Here is a 22475-nt window from a genome sequence, read left to right as displayed (position 1 = left end):
TGTAAGGTTGTCCCAAGAAAAAGACGAAACATTGACATTGTAAGTTATTTAATTTCCCCTTTCCTTAATTTTCCAGTCAATTTACACTATTCCACATTATGAGTTGAAAGGACCTCTGCTACCAGCGGCCAGCATTAGGGCAGCGGGCAGCACAGACTTAATGATAGCGTCATTGCTCCTAGATATCAAGCCTCATACAAACAGAACAATAGCATGGGATACCAGGGGCGTGTTCATTAGGGCACACAGTGGAAAATGTTTTTCAACGAGAAACGGGTCTTTCTTATTTGAGAAGTTCATAGTTCCTCCCAGTTTCATTCCATTTGGTGCCTAATGAACGAGACCCAGGTTACAATAATTGTCTTGGTAAAAGAAAGAAAAGTACTGGACCAGAGCCTATGTTACGTCAGAGGAGATGGTGTAAGATATTATTTGCGGTGTGCGACTTAACTTCATTTAAAAATTATTATAAAAAATAAAAAAAAGTTGTCAGTTCTCACATTTTCAAACAAGACGGAGCCTTAAGCATAATGGGCCATTGGTGCAATAGTTTCCCATTCAGTGCGTCTCCTCCTCAAGTTCATTGGTACATTCCATCCAAGGACTGGAGTAACACCCATCTATATGACACCGCAGCACAGTTAACGTGGAAGATTCTCCACTAGGGATGTTCACGCCATCGTTTTCTGAAATGCATTTTCCCGTGTTAACTGTCTTCAAATATACCTATTTTGAAATTTAAAAGGTGTCCATGTTAACTACTTAAGTGTGTATATATTGTAAATGAGTACATGGAACAATCAGTCGGGGTTATTGGTCTGTATAGCCTTGCCGGCACGATAGACATTTGTCTAGCAGCAAGGTTTTCGGTTGTGAGAAAATCCCAATGCCTTAAGGCGTCTGCATAGTACGTTACGTTTTGTCATCGCAGAACTCTGCGAGGGGGTTGTGCACAAACGGCAGAAAAAACCCATGCCGAAGAACAAAACAACAGAAGGTTATTTATCAGACTATACAGAGGACCTCTGTGATATAAGGTATGTTTTATTTTACTAAGAAAGTCAGTTAAGAACAAATTCTTATTTTCAATGACGTCCTAGGAACAGTGGGTTAACTGCCTGTTCAGGGGGCAGTACGACAGATTTGTACCTTGTCAGCTCGGGGGTTTGAACTTTCAACCTTCCGATTACTAGTCCAACGCTCTAACCACTAGGCTACCCTGCCTATAGTTAAAGGGATACAGATGTGCCTCGGGATAGAAACCTAAATTACATTTTCCAATTGCATGTTCTACACACGGATAGATGTGCTATGGAATACTCTGATAAAGGTGTATGATGATCCATCTAAATGAAATTGGACGTATCTTTTAAGGGGCCGGGGTTGAGCTTTAAGTCCATAATCCACGGGATTGAAACTGCAATCAATGGAATGATTCCCATTTTATGTTATATGGAGGGGCCTGCCCATTCCTCCTGACATTTTATAGCAGGATCTAAACAAGTGGAATATGGACTCGGCCGTTACAGAATGTACTGGTGTCTTAAATGGTAATGTACTGAAGTAGCCAGTCATAACCATTTTCCAGGACACCGATTTGTGCTTACAGGCCTAATTTTATCACCTGTTAATTTATTAGGGAGTCATTGGAAATTCCTCCTTTCTATTTTCAGTCTTTATTACCTAGGCCAGGCTGAAAGACAAAACGAGACACTGCCAATTTTCTAAAAACAACCTCTGGTTTAGATTACAAGCATTACTCCTTTGCATATCAATGTAACTGTGGTCACCAAAAGACTATCCTCTTAAATGATGGCGACTACCCCGTGCTTCTACACCTGCATTGCTTGCTGTTTGGGGTTTTAGGCTGGGTTTCTGTACAGCACTTTGAGATATCAGCTGATGTACGAAGGGCTATATAAATACATTTGATTTGACTATATCGGCCTGGTTTCCCAGACACCGATTAAGCCTAGTGCTGGACAATAAAGCAGGCTCAGTGTGAACTGAAACCATTTTTAGTGGCTAAGGATTCACATGTCCAGGAAAGCAGCCTATTGTGTAATCTTTAGTACAATCCCCTCAACCACTGGCCTGTATAGTACAATCCCCTCAACCACTGGCCTGTATAGTACAATCCCCTCAACCATTGGCCTGTATAGTACAATCCCCTCAACCATTGGCCTGTATAGTACAATCCCCTCAACCACTGGCCTGTATAGTACAATCCCCTCAACCACTGGCCTGTATAGTACAATCCCCTCAACCATTGGCCTGTATAGTACAATCCCCTCAACCACTGGCCTGTATAGTACAATCCCCTCAACCACTGGCCTGTATAGTACAATCCCCTCAACCACTGGCCTGTATAGTACAATCCCCTCAACCACTGGCCTGTATAGTACAATCCCCTCAACCACTGGCCTGTATAGTACAATCCCCTCAACCATTGGCCTGTATAGTACAATCCCCTCAACCACTGGCCTGTATAGTACAATCCCCTCAACCACTGGCCTGTATAGTACAATCCCCTCAACCACTGGCCTGTATAGTACAATCCCCTCAACCACTGGCCTGTATAGTACAATCCCCTCAACCACTGGCCTGTATAGTACAATCCCCTCAACCATTGGCCTGTATAGTACAATCCCCTCAACCATTGGCCTGTATAGTACAATCCCCTCAACCATTGGCCTGTATAGTACAATCCCCTCAACCACTGGCCTGTATAGTACAATCCCTCAACCATTGGCCTGTATAGTACAATCCCCTCAACCACTGGCCTGTATAGTACAATCCCCTCAACCACTGGCCTGTATAGTACAATCCCCTCAACCACTGGCCTGTATAGTACAATCCCCTCAACCACTGGCCTGTATAGTACAATCCCCTCAACCACTGGCCTGTATAGTACAATCCCCTAAACCATTGGCCTGTATAGTATAAGCCCCTCAACCATTGGCCTGTATAGTACAAGCCCCTCAATCATTGGCCTGTATAGTACAATCCCCTCAACCATTGGCCTGTATAGCATGATGCAAAGTGTCACATTTCACAGCAGACTAACCAGATGGCAGAGAGACATTCCAGTGCAAGAGAGTTTTAAGTTTGACTGTGGGATCCCATTCAATATCTTTCAATTAAACACCCTTAGGTTTCATGTCTATTCTGTGTGAAGTGGAGTTTCCCGGAGTGACATTGAATGTAGCAGCATTTGAAATTAGCCATGAGATATAATAAATGTGTCCTTTTTTAGCAGACGCTTTTATCCATAGTGACTTGGTCATGCGTGCGTATGGGTGGTCCCGGAACAAATCGAACCCACTTACACTCGCGTAATAAGAGCCACGCTCTACCAACTGAGCCATACAAAAGGGACTATAGTGATTTTACTATCACACTGCAAACATTGCGTAAGCGTTCCGATAGCATCTTTTGTTTGTGACTGCGACACCAGTGGCATTACCTCAGATGTCAGAGCCAGACACTCGTTTTAAGTTTTCCTAAACTGACTATCTCTCAGAACGATAATTAAGAGGGGTCATTACTGTTCCTGGGATAAAGTCTTGTCTTTTGTGGCCTCAAATTCCTTTTTTGGTTTTAGTTGTAGTCTTACCATTTTAGTGTTTACTATAATTGGACGACAAACTCCCCTTTAGTGAACTCACCTTTAAAAAGAATAAATAAATAAAAAATACAGAATTTTCTCTCCCTTGGCCATGGCTTCTGAGAGGGAAACCTGGGTAATGTTCATTACAGAACGCAACAGATATTTTTAACTTCTTGCAACAGAAAGCTAAAATGAGCAATTGTTATTAGACAAGTCCAGGTAGTCCCTCCCTGTTTCAGTCCATTTTGTTCCATTTGGTACCAAATGAACACGACCCAGAGGAATGGGCAAGGTGAGGAGGGCTCGGGAAGGAAGGAAGCCGATGAACTATAAAATACAGCATCGCTCTCTGATTCTCTTGGCCAGGCTCTTCCTCTTCTTCTTTCCGTTCTTCTCTTTGCCATCCTCCATTTTTCTGGCTCTGATCTCACGCATCAGGTCAAAAAATACCTGCAAGGAAGACAATTTTCTTGGTCACTGATTTTTTGTTTTTTTCACTGCTGGGCGGGGGGCGGGTCGCCAAATACTGAACATAGCTTCATGAACAGATACAAAAACAGGCCTAGTTATGATGCTGTAAAATCCTTTCTGTGCAGAAATTTATAGACAGCATTAACATTTCTTTGGTAGTTTGCCTCCCTGCTATACTCATTTATATGACCTCACCCACCACATATCACAAACAATTGTTATGGCCAAATTAACTAGGGTTTCCTACACTGTAAGCAGTCTAAGGACAAGGTTTGACAGCAATCCATACCCCCCCCCGTACTGTTTTCAAATGCTAACGTTACGAAACTGAAACCAAAGCATGGATTGCTGTCATTATCCCTTCAATTAAACCATTGACCTATTACAGGTCTGTCTCACGGTCATTGGATTGCATTGCTAAGAACAATCATGAGTTGTCAAACCACACCCCACTAATTAGCTGATTGATCCAACAACGAATCCACAAATACAGGTGATCACGGCCACTTGACTATCCGCATGGACATTTCGGTGGAGAGGGTCAGGTAAGTGTTCTATTGAGGATCTTGTATTTGTCAGTAAGCTACTGACAAATAGAAGTTACTTCTTTTTTTGGTCATGTGCACAAGTACAGTGAAATGCCTCTTGCTAGCTATTTCCCTACAATGCAGTAATATCAGGAGTACTTTAAAGTAAAACAAGAACACTAGAGTAATATACAGGGTCAGTTAATACCACACTATATACAGGGTCAGTTAATACCACACTATATACAGGGTCAGTTAATACCACACTATATACAGGGTCAGTTAATACCACACTATATACAGGGTCAGTTAATACCACACTATATACAGGGTCAGTTAATACCACACTATATACAGGGTCAGTTAATACCACACTATATACAGGGTCAGTTAATACCATACTATATACAGGGTCAGGTTAATACCATACTATATACAGGGTCAGGTTAATACCATACTATATACAGGGTCAGGTTAATACCATACTATATACAGGGTCAGGTTAATACCATACTATATACAGGGTCAGGTTAATACCATACTATATACAGGGTCAGGTTAATACCATACTATATACAGGGTCAGGTTAATACCATACTATATACAGGGTCAGGTTAATACCATACTATATACAGGGTCAGGTTAATACCATACTATATACAGGGTCAGGTTAATACCATACTATATACAGGGTCAGGTTAATACCATACTATATACGGGGTCAGTTCCAGTACCATATTAACAATGTGCAGGGTTACTGGAGTGATGGAGGTAGATATGTAGGGGTAAGGTGACTATGGCATCATGATATATGATAAACAGAGTAGCAGCAGCGTGTGTGTGGAGGCAGTATGAATGTGTAGAGGTCTGGGAGTGCATAATCGGTCAATTAAATAGAAAAACCATTAGGCCAAGTCCTGGAATGAAAGGGCTTTTTTTGTCCTGGAATGAAAGGGCTTTTTTGGCCTGGAATGAAGGGGCTTTTTTGGCCTGGAATGAAGGGGCTTTTTTGGCCTGGAATAGGCTTTGTGCCTGGGAAACCAAATAAAATACAATTTTATTGGTCACATACACACATGGTTAGCAGATGTTAATGCCAGTGTAGCGAAATGCTTGTGCTTCTAGTTCCAACCGTGCAGTAATATCTAACAAGTCATCTAACAATTTCACAACCCCCCCTTGTATGTAAAATAAATAAATCATTAAATAAAAGCCCCATCACCTTGTCAACATTTGCACGGGTCTTGGCGGAGGTCTCCACGTAGCTGACGCCCCACTGCTCGGCCCGGGCCTTGGCCTCCTCGCCGCTTACCTGCCTCCGCTCCTCCAGGTCTGACTTATTACCCACCAGGAGGAAGGGAACATTCTCATCCTCCTTCACTCGCAGGATTTGTTCTCTGGAGAGGAAAGAAGGAGGTCATGTCATCCCATAGATCTCGGGAGAGGAGAGGGGTCATATCATCCTATAGGTCTCTGGAGAGGAGAGGGGTCATATCATCCTATAGATCTCTGGAGAGGAGAGAGGGTCATATCATCCTATAGATCTCTGGAAGGGAGAGGGGTCATATCATCCTATAGATCTCTGGAGAGGAGAGAGGGAGGTCATATCATCCTATAGATCTCTGGAGAGGAGAGGGGTCATATCATCCTATAGATATCTGGAGAGGGGTCATATTCTATAGATCTCTGGAGAGGAAAGAGGGGTCATATCATCCTATAGATATCTGGAGAGGAAAGAGGGAGGTCATATCATCCTATAGATATCTGGAGAGGGGTCATATTCTATAGATCTCTGGAGAGGAGAGAGGGAGGTCATATCATTCTATAGATCTCTGGAGAGGAGAGAGGGAGGTCATATCATTCTATAGATCTCTGGAGAGGAGAGAGGGAGGTCATATCATTCTATAGATCTCTGGAGAGGAAAGAGGGAGGTCATATCATTCTATAGATCTCTGGAGAGGAAAGAGGGAGGTCATATCATTCTATAGATCTCTGGAGAGGAAAGAGGGAGGTCATATCATTCTATAGATATCTGGAGAGGGGTCATATTCTATAGATCTCTGGAGAGGAAAGAGGGAGGTCATATCATTCTATAGATCTCTGGAGAGGAAAGAGGGAGGTCATATCATTCTATAGATCTCTGGAGAGGAAAGAGGGAGGTCATATCATTCTATAGATCTCTGGAGAGGAAAGAGGGAGGTCATATCATTCTATAGATCTCTGGAGAGCAGATGGAACTAATTCCTGAATTGACCGACCCCAAAACCTGGTCTCTCCTTTTCACTTCAAAGCCCACCCTTATTACCTGAAGTCAACGGTGGCGGCGAACGACTCGGCCTCGGTGATGGAGAAGACACAGAGGAAGCCCTCACCGCTGCGGAAGTAGTTGTCTCGGATGGCGGCATAGTCCTCCTGGCCCGCTGTGTCCAAGATGTCGATCTGCACCTCCTCTCCGTCCAATACCACCTTCTTCCTGTAGCTGTCCGCCTTGGTGGGCTCGTAGTCCTCCACAAACTGATGGAGAGAAGTAGGAGAAAAAGATGGGACATATTGAGGAAGAGTTTCTTTAGCAGTCCAGGTTAACAAAATGTTTTGAAGATTAAACCACAATGTAATTTTGGCCCAAGCAGACCATCACCGGACAGAATTGAGGAAAAGAGAAGTCCTTTTGAGAGTGGACAATGGGGCCTTAGTGGGGAGTTTCCACAACTGATATCAGTGTCCATTTTCATGGACATGTTGGCCCCGTTTTGAATATTCTTAAAAAAAAAAAAGCATTCTTCTTTCCTTGAAGTAATCACTGATCTGACTGGCTTGGTGTATGCAAGCTTTCCACTGCATTGATTTCACTGGTTATGTGGTGTCAGAACAGTGATTTTATTTCAAGGAAGGAAGGAAACAACACAATGATTATTGTAACAGGTGTGTGAAGACCGTTGATGACATCAGTGGCTCACCTCGTCATACATGAACTGTAGGGTGAGGGCCGACTTGCCCACTCCTCCGCTCCCCACCATGATCACCTTGTGGAGGGCCAGAGAGTTCTGCCCCTTGGGCTTGTTGGTCGTCATGACCGCTCACACACAGACTCACTCACAGGGAGGGAAAGAAGAGAGGGAGAGGAGGAGGGGGGAGACAGAACCGGGGCAAAGGGTTGGTTTGAAAGTCAGGGAATCGGGAGAGGGTGGTAATGTCTCAGCATTAAGGGTGATCCACCAGTCCCTGTGAAGAAGAAAATGAAACATGAAATACATGTCACTGTTCATAGTAGTAATCTTTAAGCTTTAAAACTTTCCCATCATATATATAAAAAATATTTAAAAAATCCCCAGACATACAGTAGGCCAATGTTGGCATAGATAATTTAGATTACCTGGACTTTGAAAACAAAAGTTTAATTCACCCAGTGTTTCATTCATTCATTCATGTCCATCTAGCATTTTAAGATGCTACTCTTAACAATGACGTAAGCATTTAGTCCATGTTGAACACCTTTTCACACGACCACATGTGCATTCTAAATCAGACGGTTGATGGTTGCTCAGTTTAAGGTAGGAAAAGGAAAAGTATTGTCTTGTGAAGTCAAGGCCTACCTGTAACAAAACATTAAAAAAAAAAAAAAAAGGGACGATAAGCCCTATTTCATTTGAGGATCTGTCATAAAAGATATAAAAAGAAGCTCGTCGTTATTTACAACAACGACAGCAAAACAAGCAGCTGCAAGGTCCTCTGCCTCCAAAAAAACGGTCAAAGTGTCCCGAGGCCAAACCAGTTCTCCTAGCCATTAATAGGCTTAAAGGGTTGGCATTGTTTTATATGCAGTTGTTGGGTTTGTTTTAAGCAAACACTGTTTAAGTGCTACATCAGGACACAATCACTCTTTTCTAAAGCCAGAGAGTAGGCGGGAGAGAGCACAACAACACCCCCTTTTGTCTCAGCAGCTGGTCATTCCTCATTGAATTTCACATGAGTCAGAAGTGTAGTTTTAGGGAGGCGGGGGGGGATGTTTAACAAGAAATCCTTCGCTATTTACTGTCCCTTTTTTTTAACATATACCCTAGGCCAGTGATTCTCAACTGGTTTTGCCTCCGGACTCAAATTGAACCAGGTTGTCTGTCGCGGTCCAATATTCGCGTCGCAATTTGGAAAAATATTTGTAATTCTACATATTGATATTAAAATGTTCCAATTATATGACAAGGGAACAGTTCCCACCTTTTTCATTGTCAATCATTCAATTTTGCCCATATTCTTGAATGTTTAAGACCACAAAATAAACCTAATCTGCTAATAATTAATTAAAATATTGTGATTGTAGAAAAATAGGTACATTTTTTTTTTAAATATAGGTTCTTTATTTCTACATGTTTTAGACTTAGGTTCAGACTGGAGTTTTCTATAATGTCAATACTAGCTACAGTGGTTAGCAAACTCGAAGGAAGTCTTTATTTATTTTACTAGGCAAGTCAGTTAAGAAGAAATTCGTATTTACAATAATTGCCTACCCCGGCCAAACCCTAGCCCGACCAAACCCTAACCCGGATGACGCTGGACCAATTGTGCGCCGCCCTATGGTACTCCCAATCATGGCCGGTTGTGATACAGCCTGGAATCGAACCAGGGTCTGTAGTGACGTGTCTAGCACTGAGATGCAGTGCCTTTAGACCGCTGTGCCACTCAGGAGCCCCAATACTTATCCGTGTGGAGGCCGTCATATTTAGTGTCGTGTGAGTTGCTAGCTATGATACCATAACCTATATTGCCTATGAAGTGTGACTGTCTCATGACATTTAACCGTGGATGTACGGAGAAAATGCCCTCTGTCTCGTCACCCCTGTTGACTCCCACATGTGGGGAGTTTGTGCTCTCCGATTGGCTAAGTCAAGTGGTCGGCCAATGACGATCATTGTGATTCTACAAGTAGAAAACGGTAGATTCATCGCTACCGGGTCGGGCACGCAGCAGGTACCGCTTTTGTTCAGGCAAGAGAAGGAAACGGCCTCCCAACTGCGACAAGTACTTATCGGCAACGAGACTCTGGGCGTGTTTTAACGCTTGAGGGTTTAGCGGCACCTTCTAACAATACAGTACAAGCGATTTTGTCTAGGCTAATATAGTATAGCGTAGTGTGATATAGTAGTAGCTTGTAGTATCAGGTCACTGTCGACGGCAGCAGACCATGACAGGGTGGTCCAGCCTGGGGCCTGGCATAACAGATGCCATGACATCACCCATGTGGGTGATGGGTCCAAGTTCGGAGGCTCACATTTAGGACAAAAGGCCTACATTAGAATCTAAAGTACACGATAAGTGTGACAATGGGCTGATTGATACCCTGGCAGTGGAAATGTCAGCCATCACATTATCTAGCCCTAGGCTGTTTTCTGGTGGTGGGGCCAATGGCCAATTGATCAACATAAGTCCTTTAATAATCCCTGGTCAACTCAATATCTATTAAAAACTTAAGCATACTGATATCGGTTGATCAAAAACCCTCCTAACCTGGGTAAGGGTTTAGTCACCTCAACCGAGGCCATAACTGTCTTTTTAAGCTGCACTATACAGAAATCGTTCTGCCATTTCCTGGTTGCTAAAATTTCTAATATTTAGCCTAATTTCAGTTTGTGACAAAACAAGCAAGTACAGTGCCTTTGGAAAGTATTCAGACCCCTTGACATTTTCCACATTTGTTGCGTTACAGCCTTATTCTAAAATGGATTAAATAAAAAAAACGTCCTCAGTAATCTACACACAATACCCTATAATGACGAAGTGAAAAAAGGTTTTTAGAATTTTTTTGCTAATGTATTAAAAAAATATATACATTATTTACATAAGTATTCAGACCCTTTGCTATGAGAGTCGAAATTGAGCTCAGGTGCATCCTGTTTCCATTGATCATCCTTGAGATGTTTCTACAACTTGGAGTCCACCTGTGGTAAATTCAATTGATTGGACAGGATTTGAAAAGACACACACCTGTCTATATAAGGTCCCACATGTCAGAGCAAAAACCAAGCCATGAGGTCGAAGGATTTGTCCGTAGAGCTCCGAGACAGGATTGTGTCAAGGCACCGATCTGGGGAAAAGCACCAAAACATTTATGCATTTATGAAGGTCCCCAAGAACACAGTGGTCATTCTTAAATGGTAGAAGTTTAGAACCAAATGAGCAATCGGGGGAGAAGGGCCTTGGTCAGGGAGGTGACCAAAAACTCGATGGTCACTCTGACAGAGCTCAAGAGTTCCTCTGTTGAGATGGGTGAGCTTTTGAGAAGGACAACCATCACTGTAGCACTACACCAATCAGGCCTTTATGGTAGAATAGGCAGACAAAAGCCACTCTTCAGTAAAAGACACATGACAGCCCGCTTGGAGTTTAGACACCTCAAGACTCTCAGACCATGGGAAACAAGATTCTCTGGTCTGATGAAACCAAGATTTAACTCTTTGGCCTGAATGCCAAGCGCCACGTCTGGAGGAAACCTGGCACCATCCCTACGGTGAAGTATGGTGGTGGCAGAAACCATGCTGTGGGAGTGTTCTTCAGCGGTAGGGACTGGGAGACTAGTCAGGATCGAGACAAAGTTGAACAGAGCAAAGTATAGAGAGATCCTTGATGAAAACCTGCTCCAGAGCGCTCAGGACCTCAGACTGGGGCAAAGGTTCACCTTCCAACAGAACAACGACCCTAAGCACACAGCCAAGACAAGTCTCTAAATGTCCTTAAGTGGCCCAGCCAGAGCCCGGACTTGAACCCGATCTCTGGAGAGACCTGAAAATAGCTGTGCGTCATACCCAAGAAGACTCGAAGCTGTAATCGCTGCCAAAGGTGCATCAACAACGTACTGAGTAGAAACTAAAATTCTACAAACCTGTTTTTGCTTTGTAATTATGGGGTGTGTAGATTTATGATGGGGGAAAAAACTATTTAATCAATTTTTGAATAAGGCTGTAACGTAACAATGTGGAAAGTCAAGGGGTCTGAATATTTTCCGAAGGCACGTATAGAGAGAGAATCATTGTACCAGTTAAACTGCTGTGAAATATATTTTTCCACAACCAAAAATTGTATTTTCAGCTGTTCTGAAGTTGGCGTACAAAACCGGATGTAAGACGCAAAAACCGAAACTTAAGAACGGGAAGCATAGAAATAACGTGAATAGATCAGTTCTACAGCTTCTTAGACCTGCTTTCAATGAGTGACAGACCTATATCTTACATTTCTATGTGAATTTGGACAAGTCGGACAAAAAGTTACATATTCATGTTCGGTACGAAACGGCAGAAAACGTTTCCGAAAATGTAAAGTATTGGGCTATCTGTACATTTTAAGAAACGGATCGTTTTCTGTTGCAAAACATTTTGCCTAAATGAAATGACCCTGAACATTATTACAAAACAATGATAAAAGGCCATTGGATCAACTGTGAAAAACTAGAGAGGTAGGCCTATTTCTTGAACTGGACCGAGTGGAACTAGGGTGTCAAATCACTAGCTCTAACATCATCGATGGAATACCAGAATTTCCCTGAGTTTTTAAAGCTGGCCCTCGAAATATGCAAGGGAGTGCCGCAATTGGCAATGCATACCACACCGGTCTGCCTTTTTAATAGCTAATCAAATGAAGAGAACAGCCTAGACAGTGACGTCATCTGCTCACCATGTCCGTAATAGACATTGGTCTATACAGCAGTGAGGGGAATGTCAAGCAGGAGGACAGGATCTGTGGTAGCTCCCACCATAGAATAGCAATAGTTGAATCAGGAGTTGGAATCTAGCAAGTACGTGGAAACGCAAGGGGTACAGAGGGAGGTCCCAAGGATCAGTTTAGGAGAAGGAAGAGGAAGTAGTATTCTTTCTTTGCTATCTGCTGGAAAATCAGAGCTCACTTTATTAGCTTCATACATCAGCCATTAAAGTTGTCCCTACACACTGATCCTGGGTCAGTTTAGCACCCCCCCCCCCCACTAATGGTTAAGACTAAAGGTTTACTGGGGAAGCTGATCCTAGATCTGCACCTAGTTGAATCCTCACAACGGAGAGGTGAGAAATGGGGATTCCTTTTATCACGAACCCTGAGGGCAGGGCATGGATCTCTGTCGGGCTGGATGATATATTGTGTATACCTGTATGGATTTTTGCAATAGTCAATAGCGATAGTTTTGATTCAATGTTAAAATGTTCTACTTCACTGTCAGTTTTGTCCTAGTTTGGTTGAGTATAAAACCCATCAAAATCGAGAAAGCCCATTTAAAATTAAAATACATACATTTTCTGCTATTCAAGAGTCATGCATTACTCAGAAAATGTCATTCTAATCGTTCATTATTCAGAAACATAAAATACCTTCATACCGCCAACAATAAAAACATTTTTTTTTAAATAGTGATATATTTTTGCCCATATCGCCCATCCCTACCCTGAGGGCAGTGAGTGTATCTCTGTCTGAACAACACTGCCAAACCCAGATGGCAAACAAGCTCAACCAACTGACAGCCTGTCATTTGCCTATGTAACCTATATGCCAATGACGTTTGTGTGATGTAAATTGGGTGGTGTCTCCACTCCCCAGCCATTGCAAAGGCTCCCGAGTGGCACAGCGGTCTAAAGCACTGCATCTCAGTGCGAGAGGTGTCACTACAGACCCTGGTTCGATTCCAGACTGTATCACAACCGGCCGTGATTGGGAGTCCCATAGGGCGGTGCACAATTGGCCCAGTGGCGGCCGGGGTAGGCCGTCATTGTAAATCAGAATTTGTTCTGAACCGACTTGCCTGGTTCAATAAAAGGTTGAATAATAATAATTTTTTCTGTCTTCCCTTCCTCCTCTTACTAAAACGACATATTGTGTACTAATCGTACTACGTACTATTTTGAACGTACTGTTTAGTAAACGTACGCAGTTATAAATAAAACATACTAGGCTCACGTATACTAAAATGTGTTATCCAATTGCGTTGATTCATTCGTTCATTTTGCACCTCCCCTTATCTGATTTATTAGCTCGTCAAACACGAGTGGGTCAGAAAATATCTCTTCCTCAGTAGCATGCAGCAAATTCGTACTAGACGAAAAGCCGAAATAAATGGCATTCTGGCATTTGAAGCATTACTAGATTTCTTTTTAAATTTCACATAGTATAAAACATTCTTATTTTCACGTACATAATTAGTGAATTGAATGCAAATCAGAAGGCAAGTACTAGTACCTATTCCAACACGGACAATGGTTTTTCCCATTGTGTGTTTAATAAATTGTAGGCCAAAAGAAAAACAAACTGCCTTTCTTGAACACTAGCACCTTCCCTTACTAGCACCTATTTTGCTGATGGCTACATTGAGGAACATTTGACTTACTATGACTGTGATGTGGTTGTCTCACCTAGCTATCTTTAGTGCATTCATCTTAACTATAAGTCACTCTGGATAACAGCATCTGCTAGGCTAAATGACCTAAAATGTTTATGGCAGCTGTGGCCTCCAAGCTTCAATGTAAATGGCAGCTGTGGCCTCCAAGCTTCACTGTAAATGGCAGCTGTGGCCTCCAAGCTTCACTATAAAACACGTCTAGTACTGACTGACATTCTTATAATTCCTCAAGGTTGTGCGGGTAGTTCTGTGGGCATCGTTAACAGTGTGATGGAAATTCCAGATGCCCCTCTGTTTTGTTATTTGAATGACTGCTGGAAGTAGCTAGCTAGCGGTTGTGTTTTTAGAAAATAGTGTAGTGGCTAAACATCCTGTTAGAAACACTATCCATCTTTGAATCCCAAATGGCACCCTATTCCCTACATAGTGCCCTCATAGCCCATAGGGCTCTGGTCTAAAGTAGTGCACTATATAGGGAATAGGGTGCCATAGGGCTCTTGTCAAAAATAGTGCACTATATAGGGAATAGGGTGCCATAGGGCTCTGGTCAAAAGTTTTGCAGTATATAAGGAATAGGGTCCCATTTAAGTTTCCATATTGGGAATAGGACTATCCCTGGCCAATTGTTTCCCACATGGCCAAAACACCCAAAACAGTGGCCACACAGCCAACCCTCTATTTGTTTTCATGTTAACTTGCAAATGATTAATTTATTACCCTTTTACCAGGTTAGTTGACTGAGAACACATTCTCATTTACAGCAATGACCTGGGGAATAGTTTCAGGGGAGAGATAAATGAGCCAATTAGACACTGGCCATGATTAGGTGGCCATGATGGTATGAGGGCCATGTATTCTTTAGTGATCAGAGTCAGGACACCTGTTTTAATGTCCCATTTGAAAGACAGCACAAGGCAATGTCCAGAGGAAAGAGTGCCTCCTACTGACCCTCCAACACTTCCAGCAGCATCTGGTCTCCCATCCAGGGACTGACCAGGACTGGCCCTGCTTAGCTTCAAAGGCCAGCCAGCAGTGTGATGCAGGGTGGTATGCTGCTGGCAATCAGTTCAGTGATCAACTCAAATTCACACAGACAAGTGAAACACTACCTTGAAGACTATTAGGCCTTATGACTCCACAAATTAAATGTTCTGTAAAAGTATTCTGAAACCAAATCTTTCTCTATACACACACATTCTCCGAAATAAACTCCGGTCACCTCAAAACCTGTGCCCCATCTCGTAGCCCCAGTATCAATGTAGGACTGTTCTGGGCTCTGTGGTGACATTTTTTTTAAACTTTTTTTTTTTTGGGTTGTAATTACAAAGTGCTAAATTGTATCATTTTTTGGAGTGCATAATGAATCGGACCACAATGAAAAACACAGCAATCGGCATTTGAAACAATAAAGCACAATAAAAGATTGAAGGATGGGGCTGGGGAGATGTAACCACTCAAATTCATAGAGCTATGGAATGCAAGGATCGACAAGCCTTGGTATCAACATACAGCAGGGTTGCCCAATAGGTGGTACGTGGGCCAAACTTTGCCTTCGGGTGAATCTATATGCTCGCCCCCAAAATGTTCTGAGCAAAAATACCATTTTCGTTGGACACGAGACTCAAAATCACCAAGGTAATGAGGTCAAAGTGATTTGCAGTGGCGGTGCAATAGCATTGTCCATGTTTTTATTACTAATATCAGCCTTGTGTTTTGTGATGCGGAGTTTCAATGCTTGTTTAGTTTGACAAATATAAGCTGACCAGCAGATGCATTTGAGCATGTATATGCCATTTGTGGTGCTATCATTAATGAAGCTTTGGCTTTCTTTACCTGTTCTCAGGTGGTAAAACAGAGTTAGTATTGGTTGTGTTGTCAAAATATATAGCGCATTTGGAAAGTATTCAGACCCCTTGATTTTGTTACGTTACAGCCTTTTTCCAAAATTGATAAAAATTGTCCTCCCCCCAAATCTCCACACAATACCCCATAATGACAAAGAGCATTGCTCTGGAGCAGGTTTTCATCAAGGATCACTCTGTACTTTGCTCCTTTCATCTTTCCCTCGATCCTGACAAGTATCCCAGTCTCTGCTGCTGAAAAACATCCCTACAGCATGATGCTGCCACCACCATGCTTCACCGTAGGGATGGTGCCAAGTTTCCTCCAGATGTGACGCTTGGCATTCAGGCCAAAGAGTTCAATCTTGGTTTCATCAGACCAGAGAATCTTGTTCCTCGTGGTCGGAGTCTTTTAGGTGCCTTTTGGCAAACTCCAAGTGGGATGTGCCTTTTTTCTTTCTTTTTTTTTTTTACTGAGGAGTGGCTTCTGTCTGGCCACTACCATAAAGGCCTGATTGGTGGAGTGCTCCAGAGATGGTTGTCCTTCTAGAAGGTTCTCCAATCTCCACAGAAAAACTCTGGAGCTTTGTCAGTGACCATCGGGTTCTTGTTCCACCTCCCTGACCAAGGCCCTTCTCCCCGATTGCTCAATTTGGCTGGGCGGCCAGCCCGAAGAAGAGCCTTGGTGGTTCCAAAATTCTTCCATGTAAGAATGATTGAGGCCACTGTGTTCTTGGGGACCTTCAATGTTGCAAAAAAATATTGGTGCCCTTCCCAGATCTGTGCCTTGACACAATCCTGTCTCTGAGCTCTACGGACAATTCCTTCGACCTCATGGCTTGGTTTTTGCTGAAATGCACTGTCAACTGTGGGACCTTATATAGACAGGTGTGTGCCTTTCCAAATCATGTCCAATCAATTGAATTTACCACAGGTGGACTCCAATCAAGTTGTAGAAACATCTCAAGGAGTATCAATAGAAACAGGATGCACCTGAGCTCAATTTCAAGTCTCGTAGCAAAGGGTCTGAATACTTAGGTAAACAAGGTATGTTTTTTTAATATAAATTTGCAAAAATGTCTACCTGTTTTGTCATTATGGGGTATTGTGTGTATATTGATAAGGGGGGGAAAGTCAAGGGGTCTGAATACTTTCCGAAGGCACTGTACACAGTGGCCACGTCGTGTGATGGAGGCGTTAGGATAACAAATGCGAGTGGGCAATATTGTTAACTCTCATAGATTTTCAGCAGGTATATCTCTGGTCACCCCCAAAACCAATTCTTCCTTTGGCCGCCTCTCCTTCCAGTTCTCTGCTGCCAATGACTGGAACGAACTACAAAAATCTCTGAAAATTGAAAACACTTATCTTCCTCACTAGCTTTAAGCACCAGCTGTCAGAGCAGCTCACAGATTACTGAACCTGTACATAGCCCATCTATAATTCAGCCCAAACAACTACCTCTCCCCCTACTGTATTTATTTATTTTGCTCCTTTGCACCCCATTATTTTTATTTCTACCTTGCACATTCTTCCTCTGCAAATCTACCATTCCAGTGTTTTACTTGCTATATTATATTTACTTCACATCTATGGCCTTTTTTTGCCCTTACCTCCCTTATCTCACCTCATCTGCTCACATTGTATATAGACTTGTTTCTACTGTATTATTGACTATATGTTTGTTTTACTCCATGTGTAACTCTGTGTTGTTTGTGTCGAACTGCTTTGCTTTATCTTGGCCAGGTCGCAATTGTAAATGAGAACTTGTTCTCAACTAGCTTGTTAAATAAAGGGGAAATAAATCAAATTAAAATTAAATTTTGATGACTTGAGGATGTTCCAGTGTTTCAAAAACAATGGATTTGTCACGACTGGCACATTGCCGTTTTGTCTTGGTTTCTATTAGTGTCATTGAGTAGGCTTTTAACATTCAGTCTCTCCCCGTGCTAGATCACACTCTCCCCTCCCCCCACTCTCCCCTGTTTGATCACACCGACAGCAGCAGTGCATTTTGGTACACCAGAAATACATTCATTTTGCAATGTAACTCTGCGTTTCAGAGGCAGTTGCAGTGCGTTCTGTGTGATGCATACGTTGGATGTATCTAACGTACGCATCAAACTGTATGCGTAGACAGCTTGACAGAAATGGTAGCAGAAGGTGAATGTTGAACTGTTGTTGTTGCGTACATATCCAGATGATGCTGCGGAATGACGCTGTCTGTGTGATCAAGGCATAACACTTACTGTATCGGGTTGCAGGAAACTGGTGCGCAAAATCATGACCTTTTACACTTAACCTCTGTCTGTATTACAGTTACCTCAAAGTCTTAGGAATTGACCCACCGCTATGTTCTGCTTAAGGTGGTTACTGACTGTAAAAGTGTATTCCTACTCTGCAGCGGAAAGATGGTAGACTCCAATTTGTTTTCTTTTTTTGTTGTGTAGATTGTAAGAGCCAAGAAGTCTATTCCCCCCCACACATGCTGTGAATTTGAGATTGGGGTCAGATAAGTTCACAAGAAATTAAATCTGAGAGAAGAGCGTCAGTACCGATCTATTCCATTAGGATGCAACTTTGCCAAAGCGCTGCCATTCTGGAAATACATATATTTTTTTTTGTGTGTGGACATAATAAACGGCCTCCTCTGCGTCCCATAAATAAATTAGCATCGTTAGGCGTGAATGCAGCTCTCATCACTCTGTCCCCAGAGTCTGTTGGTGGAAACTGCCCGCATATTGGAAGGCATTTGATGCGAGGGCTTTTCAGTGAGAGACAGAATAAAGAATTAGAATAAGGTAAGATACCCTCCGGTCTAGTGTTGAGAGAGCGCTCGTAGGCCTGCGTCATGCAGGATAATAGAGTAGAATGTCAAGTGTAACCGAGTTGCTTTCAGTGTCGCATCTCTAGTTATTGATGATCTTAAGCACGTCCCCGGTATCTCCTAAAAAAAAGAAAAGCTTGCAATGCACAATTTTAGAGATGAAAAACAAATGTACATACTAAGATAGGGGTTCAATAGGGATTACTTTTACCTGACACTCGGATGGAAAATAGGTTTTTCCGTGCTTTAAATTATTTTTCAGGAAGCCATAAATTGATTGTATCCCAATGGGCTCCCGAGTGGCGGAGCGTTCTAAGGCACTGCATCTCAGTGCCAAGAGGCGTCACTACAGTCCCTGGTTCGAATCACATCCGGCTGTGATTGTAAGTCCCATAGGGTTGACGCATAATTGGCCCAGTGTTGTCTGGGTTAGGGTTTGGCAAGGGGTAGGCCAGTCATTGTAAATAAGAATTTGTTCTTAACTGAATCGCCTGGTTAAAATAAATTAAAATCAAGGTTGGAAATGATTGTGTTTGTCAAATACTATCTGTTTGGGATTCGTGCAGTCAATTTGCAGTCTACACATTATTTTGAGTCTACATTCGGGCTATATGAATCCTAGCTACTTTTGAAGCATCTCATCTCATCTCATCTCATCTCATCTCATCTCGTGAACAAGCTCTTCTTTTTGCTTTCATTCTGTTCCACCACATATTTGCATTCTACAGAGGCTGCCTGGACAGCGAAGAAATCATTACAACAATTATTACATTGGTGATTTGTTACTCTCCCTAGGGGCACAGGTGCTCCCAAATATTAAAAAAAAAGTCCAGGTAGTGCAGCATACACTTCTCATTTTCACGACAAAATGTGAAGTCATTCATTTCCATGCACCTAGCCAGGTTTCAAACACCTTATCCATTATAAACCTGCCTCTTCAGTCGAATGGGTATGAATACAAAGCTAAGAGAGAGAGAGAGAGAGAAAAAGAAGGTGAATCTGATTCCACATAACCAAGTAGCTTCGATCCCCACTTGCGAGACATTTCGCTTACCACCACAATTAAATCATAGGAAGAGCGCACATCTTTGTCCTGAGGTTCACATACAACAAGTGTCTAATCAACAGCCATTAGTAAACAAGTTGGCATCATGTAACTTATGCGCATATATAGGAATGGGTGTGGTTGGTATATTTACCCAGTGTAAGAGACGGACGTGTCTAAGAGATGAATATTTAAATACTGAACCGATAATCAAGCCTGTCAACCAGTTTGTTGGTGCATGCATTCAACAATATGGGTTAGAAATCAATACATTACAAGTTGCTACTGACCATAATAAGCTAAAGCCTCAATGACACACCGTGTCGTAATTTCATCAAATAAATTAGAAAATTAGCCATCGACAAGTGCATTTGCTTACTAGTTACTAGCTAGCCACGGGCTAGTTGTTCAGGCCGTTGTCGGTGACCACATCCCCAGCTAATAAAAGCATCCATTCATTGGCTACATTTGAATAGCTAGCTAGCTATATTACCGTAGTTAACTAGTAATATACACCTAGTGTTATGCTTGCCATAATTTATAAACATTTTCAACAAACTGCTTTTATGTAGCTAGCTGACTAGTTAGTTATAGCGAGGCACCTGCTTACCAGAATGAAGGTGTCGTGTACCGTGTAAACAAACTCACTTGCTGCTCGGCTAACAATGTAGCCGAAATTAGCCGAAATCAGCCGAAGTTAGCCGAAGTTAGCCGACTTTAGTAAGCTACTGTAACTAACTGGATTATAGTAGTTGGTCGCAAAACAAAATATCAGGTCAAACGACGACACTGTACGCACCAGTAGCTATTATGAGATATGCTACGTTTGTACCGTAAATATATATATGTTTACCGGCTCTCAAGGCTCGTCTAAGTTAGTTTTTGATTAAAAAAGAAAAGAAAAGGGGAATGAAAGAAAGAAAAAACCTCTGTCAAATCCATCATTATTTATCAAGCTTGCTTAGACATTTCGCCCCCGCCGGTGATGCTGAAGGCGTGCGTTGTTCAAGCTGTCCACAAATGTCGAATAAATCAAAATGCCAATAAATCTAAATCACATAGGCCTATAACTTTTTTTTTTTCTCCGTTCACCTTATTGACTATGATCATTCGGGTATTTCTTCCAAATTGCTTCTAAAAAATAAATAATAATAATAATCCTTTGCTCCTAGGCAGACAGGTGTTTTTCGTGGAATAAATGACTGTAGGCGAGGGGTGTGGCTATGGTTTGTGAACATCACTAAAATCATTCACCATCAAAGTTCCTCCACAAAATATGATGATGCCAGTATACATCGCATGTAGCTAGTGTTTATACAAATATTTTCTAGGCTATATTGTTGTAAACAACCGGGAAAAATAGACTAACGCTAGCTTCTTGCCTCTCCCAACCAATGATTTATATATACACTATTTGACTGACGGGACGACGCTTTGAAGCCACCGTGCCTCCATCTTGGCACTCCCACCACTTTAAATACTATTTTGGAAACAATAAATGCATTTGTCTACATTTTATTTTTTGCCACGTTTATTATATGACAGACACGCGATGCATACTTTTAAATGATATGTGAGCTAAAAAAAAATAATGTTACTAATAATTAATAATGACTTAAAATATAATTTTATAAAGCACTGTTACAAAGAATACTTCAATACATGCTATTTTGTCCCTTAAACATTTGAAATACTGAATATAGTGCCTTCTATATAGCTTTTTTTTTTAAAGTGGAAGTCAGAGCCTAAGATTTTCCCTGTACCCTGCACTCAATCTGTAGAATATCATTATTTTTTTTACCGTTTCTTCTGGGGAGTGTCAATATCACCGACCAGAGGCTTCAAAGCCTCTCATTGGCCAATACATAGCATCAGCAATCCAGGGTTTACATACGTCATTGCTCCCAACAACTAATGACGATTTCAACATTTTACATGTTAGTCATTTAGCAGACGCACGAGCGTTTATCCAGAGTGATTTACAATAGTGAGTGCATACATTGTCATACTGGTCATCCGTGGGAATCGTACCCACAACACAATTGCAAGCACCATGTTCTACTGTTTATTTTTTATTAACAAATATCAACAAACAAAAGACGAATAGTCACATGCAAACAAGCATACATACAAACTATTTACATTGCCAGGAATCCTAAAGAAACAAATTATATTCATTAATCATACAAGTTTTAATCGGCTTTTTTGTTTTTCATTTTAGTTAAAGTAGTTCCATATTGTTTAAAATAATTTATAAAGTGAAAAAAAGTTAGGTTTTGAATTAGACCATTGCATTTGTGAATATGAAATGTACCTAGTATTATTAGCAGTTGAATTAAATATACTACATCTTTATGTCAGAATTTCATTACATTATATGAAAACCATTAAATAGTACAACCGGCCCTAAATAAAAATAAAAATTCTGTATGTCAATCCAATAAATTCTACTATAAATAGGGAAACAAACAAATGCAAAATGGTCTCCTTCATTCCACAGAAATCACATTTATAGTCTAATATTCAGTGCACCATGCTCCACCAACTGAGCCAAACAGGACTGTGGTGATGTCAGATGTTTTGCTTTACAACATGTCATACGGTAATTCTACGAGCTTATTAACGTAGCTACAGATAACAGTATGACCATTGAGTATGACATATTTTTCCTTCTCATCATGTGAGAAGCAACATTTGCACAATGACAAAGTGTGTGTGTGTGGGGGGGGTGGGGGGTGGGGGTGGGGTGGGGGGGGTGGGGGTGGGGTGGGGGGGGTGGGGGGG

The 22475-nt window shown here is 41.8% G+C and overlaps 1 protein-coding gene across 2 annotated transcripts; it reads right to left on the bottom strand.

The window, feature by feature from the left end:
- Nucleotides 1–31: 31 nt before the first annotated feature.
- LOC112227265 (ras-related protein Ral-A-like) lies at nucleotides 32–20872 on the bottom strand. Of its 2 annotated transcripts, none has more exons than XM_024392161.2 (5): nucleotides 20784–20872; nucleotides 7566–7830; nucleotides 6914–7122; nucleotides 5831–6005; nucleotides 32–4060 (listed from the first exon to the last, which is right to left on the bottom strand). In XM_024392161.2, the coding sequence occupies exons 2-5, from the start codon at nucleotides 7677–7679 to the stop codon at nucleotides 3938–3940; spliced, it is 621 nt and encodes a 206-aa protein (XP_024247929.1). In that variant the 5' UTR covers nucleotides 7680–7830; nucleotides 20784–20872; the 3' UTR covers nucleotides 32–3937. The 2 variants fall into 2 exon arrangements, with proteins under 2 accessions (XP_024247929.1, XP_024247928.1); XM_024392160.2 differs by lacking the exon at nucleotides 20784–20872 and adding an exon at nucleotides 20302–20667.
- Nucleotides 20873–22475: the final 1603 nt, after the last annotated feature.

Source organism: Oncorhynchus tshawytscha, linkage group LG28 (assembly GCF_018296145.1).
Source record: "Oncorhynchus tshawytscha isolate Ot180627B linkage group LG28, Otsh_v2.0, whole genome shotgun sequence".
Taxonomy (NCBI): Eukaryota; Metazoa; Chordata; class Actinopteri; order Salmoniformes; family Salmonidae; genus Oncorhynchus; species Oncorhynchus tshawytscha.
The sequence above is the reverse complement of the archived record's forward strand: the minus strand, read 5'-3'. Positions and strand labels throughout refer to the sequence as shown.

Excerpts from the sequence above, each read along its gene's own strand:
- LOC112227265 (XM_024392161.2), bottom strand. The coding sequence starts at position 7,679 with ATGACGACCAACAAGCCCAAGGGGCAGAACTCTCTGGCCCTCCACAAG. Across the intron at positions 6,006-6,913 it reads GCCGCCACCGTTGACTTCAG|AGAACAAATCCTGCGAGTGA; the intron begins GTAATAAGGGTG and ends TTTCCTCTCCAG. Across the intron at positions 4,061-5,830 it reads CCCGTGCAAATGTTGACAAG|GTATTTTTTGACCTGATGCG; the intron begins GTGATGGGGCTT and ends TCTTCCTTGCAG.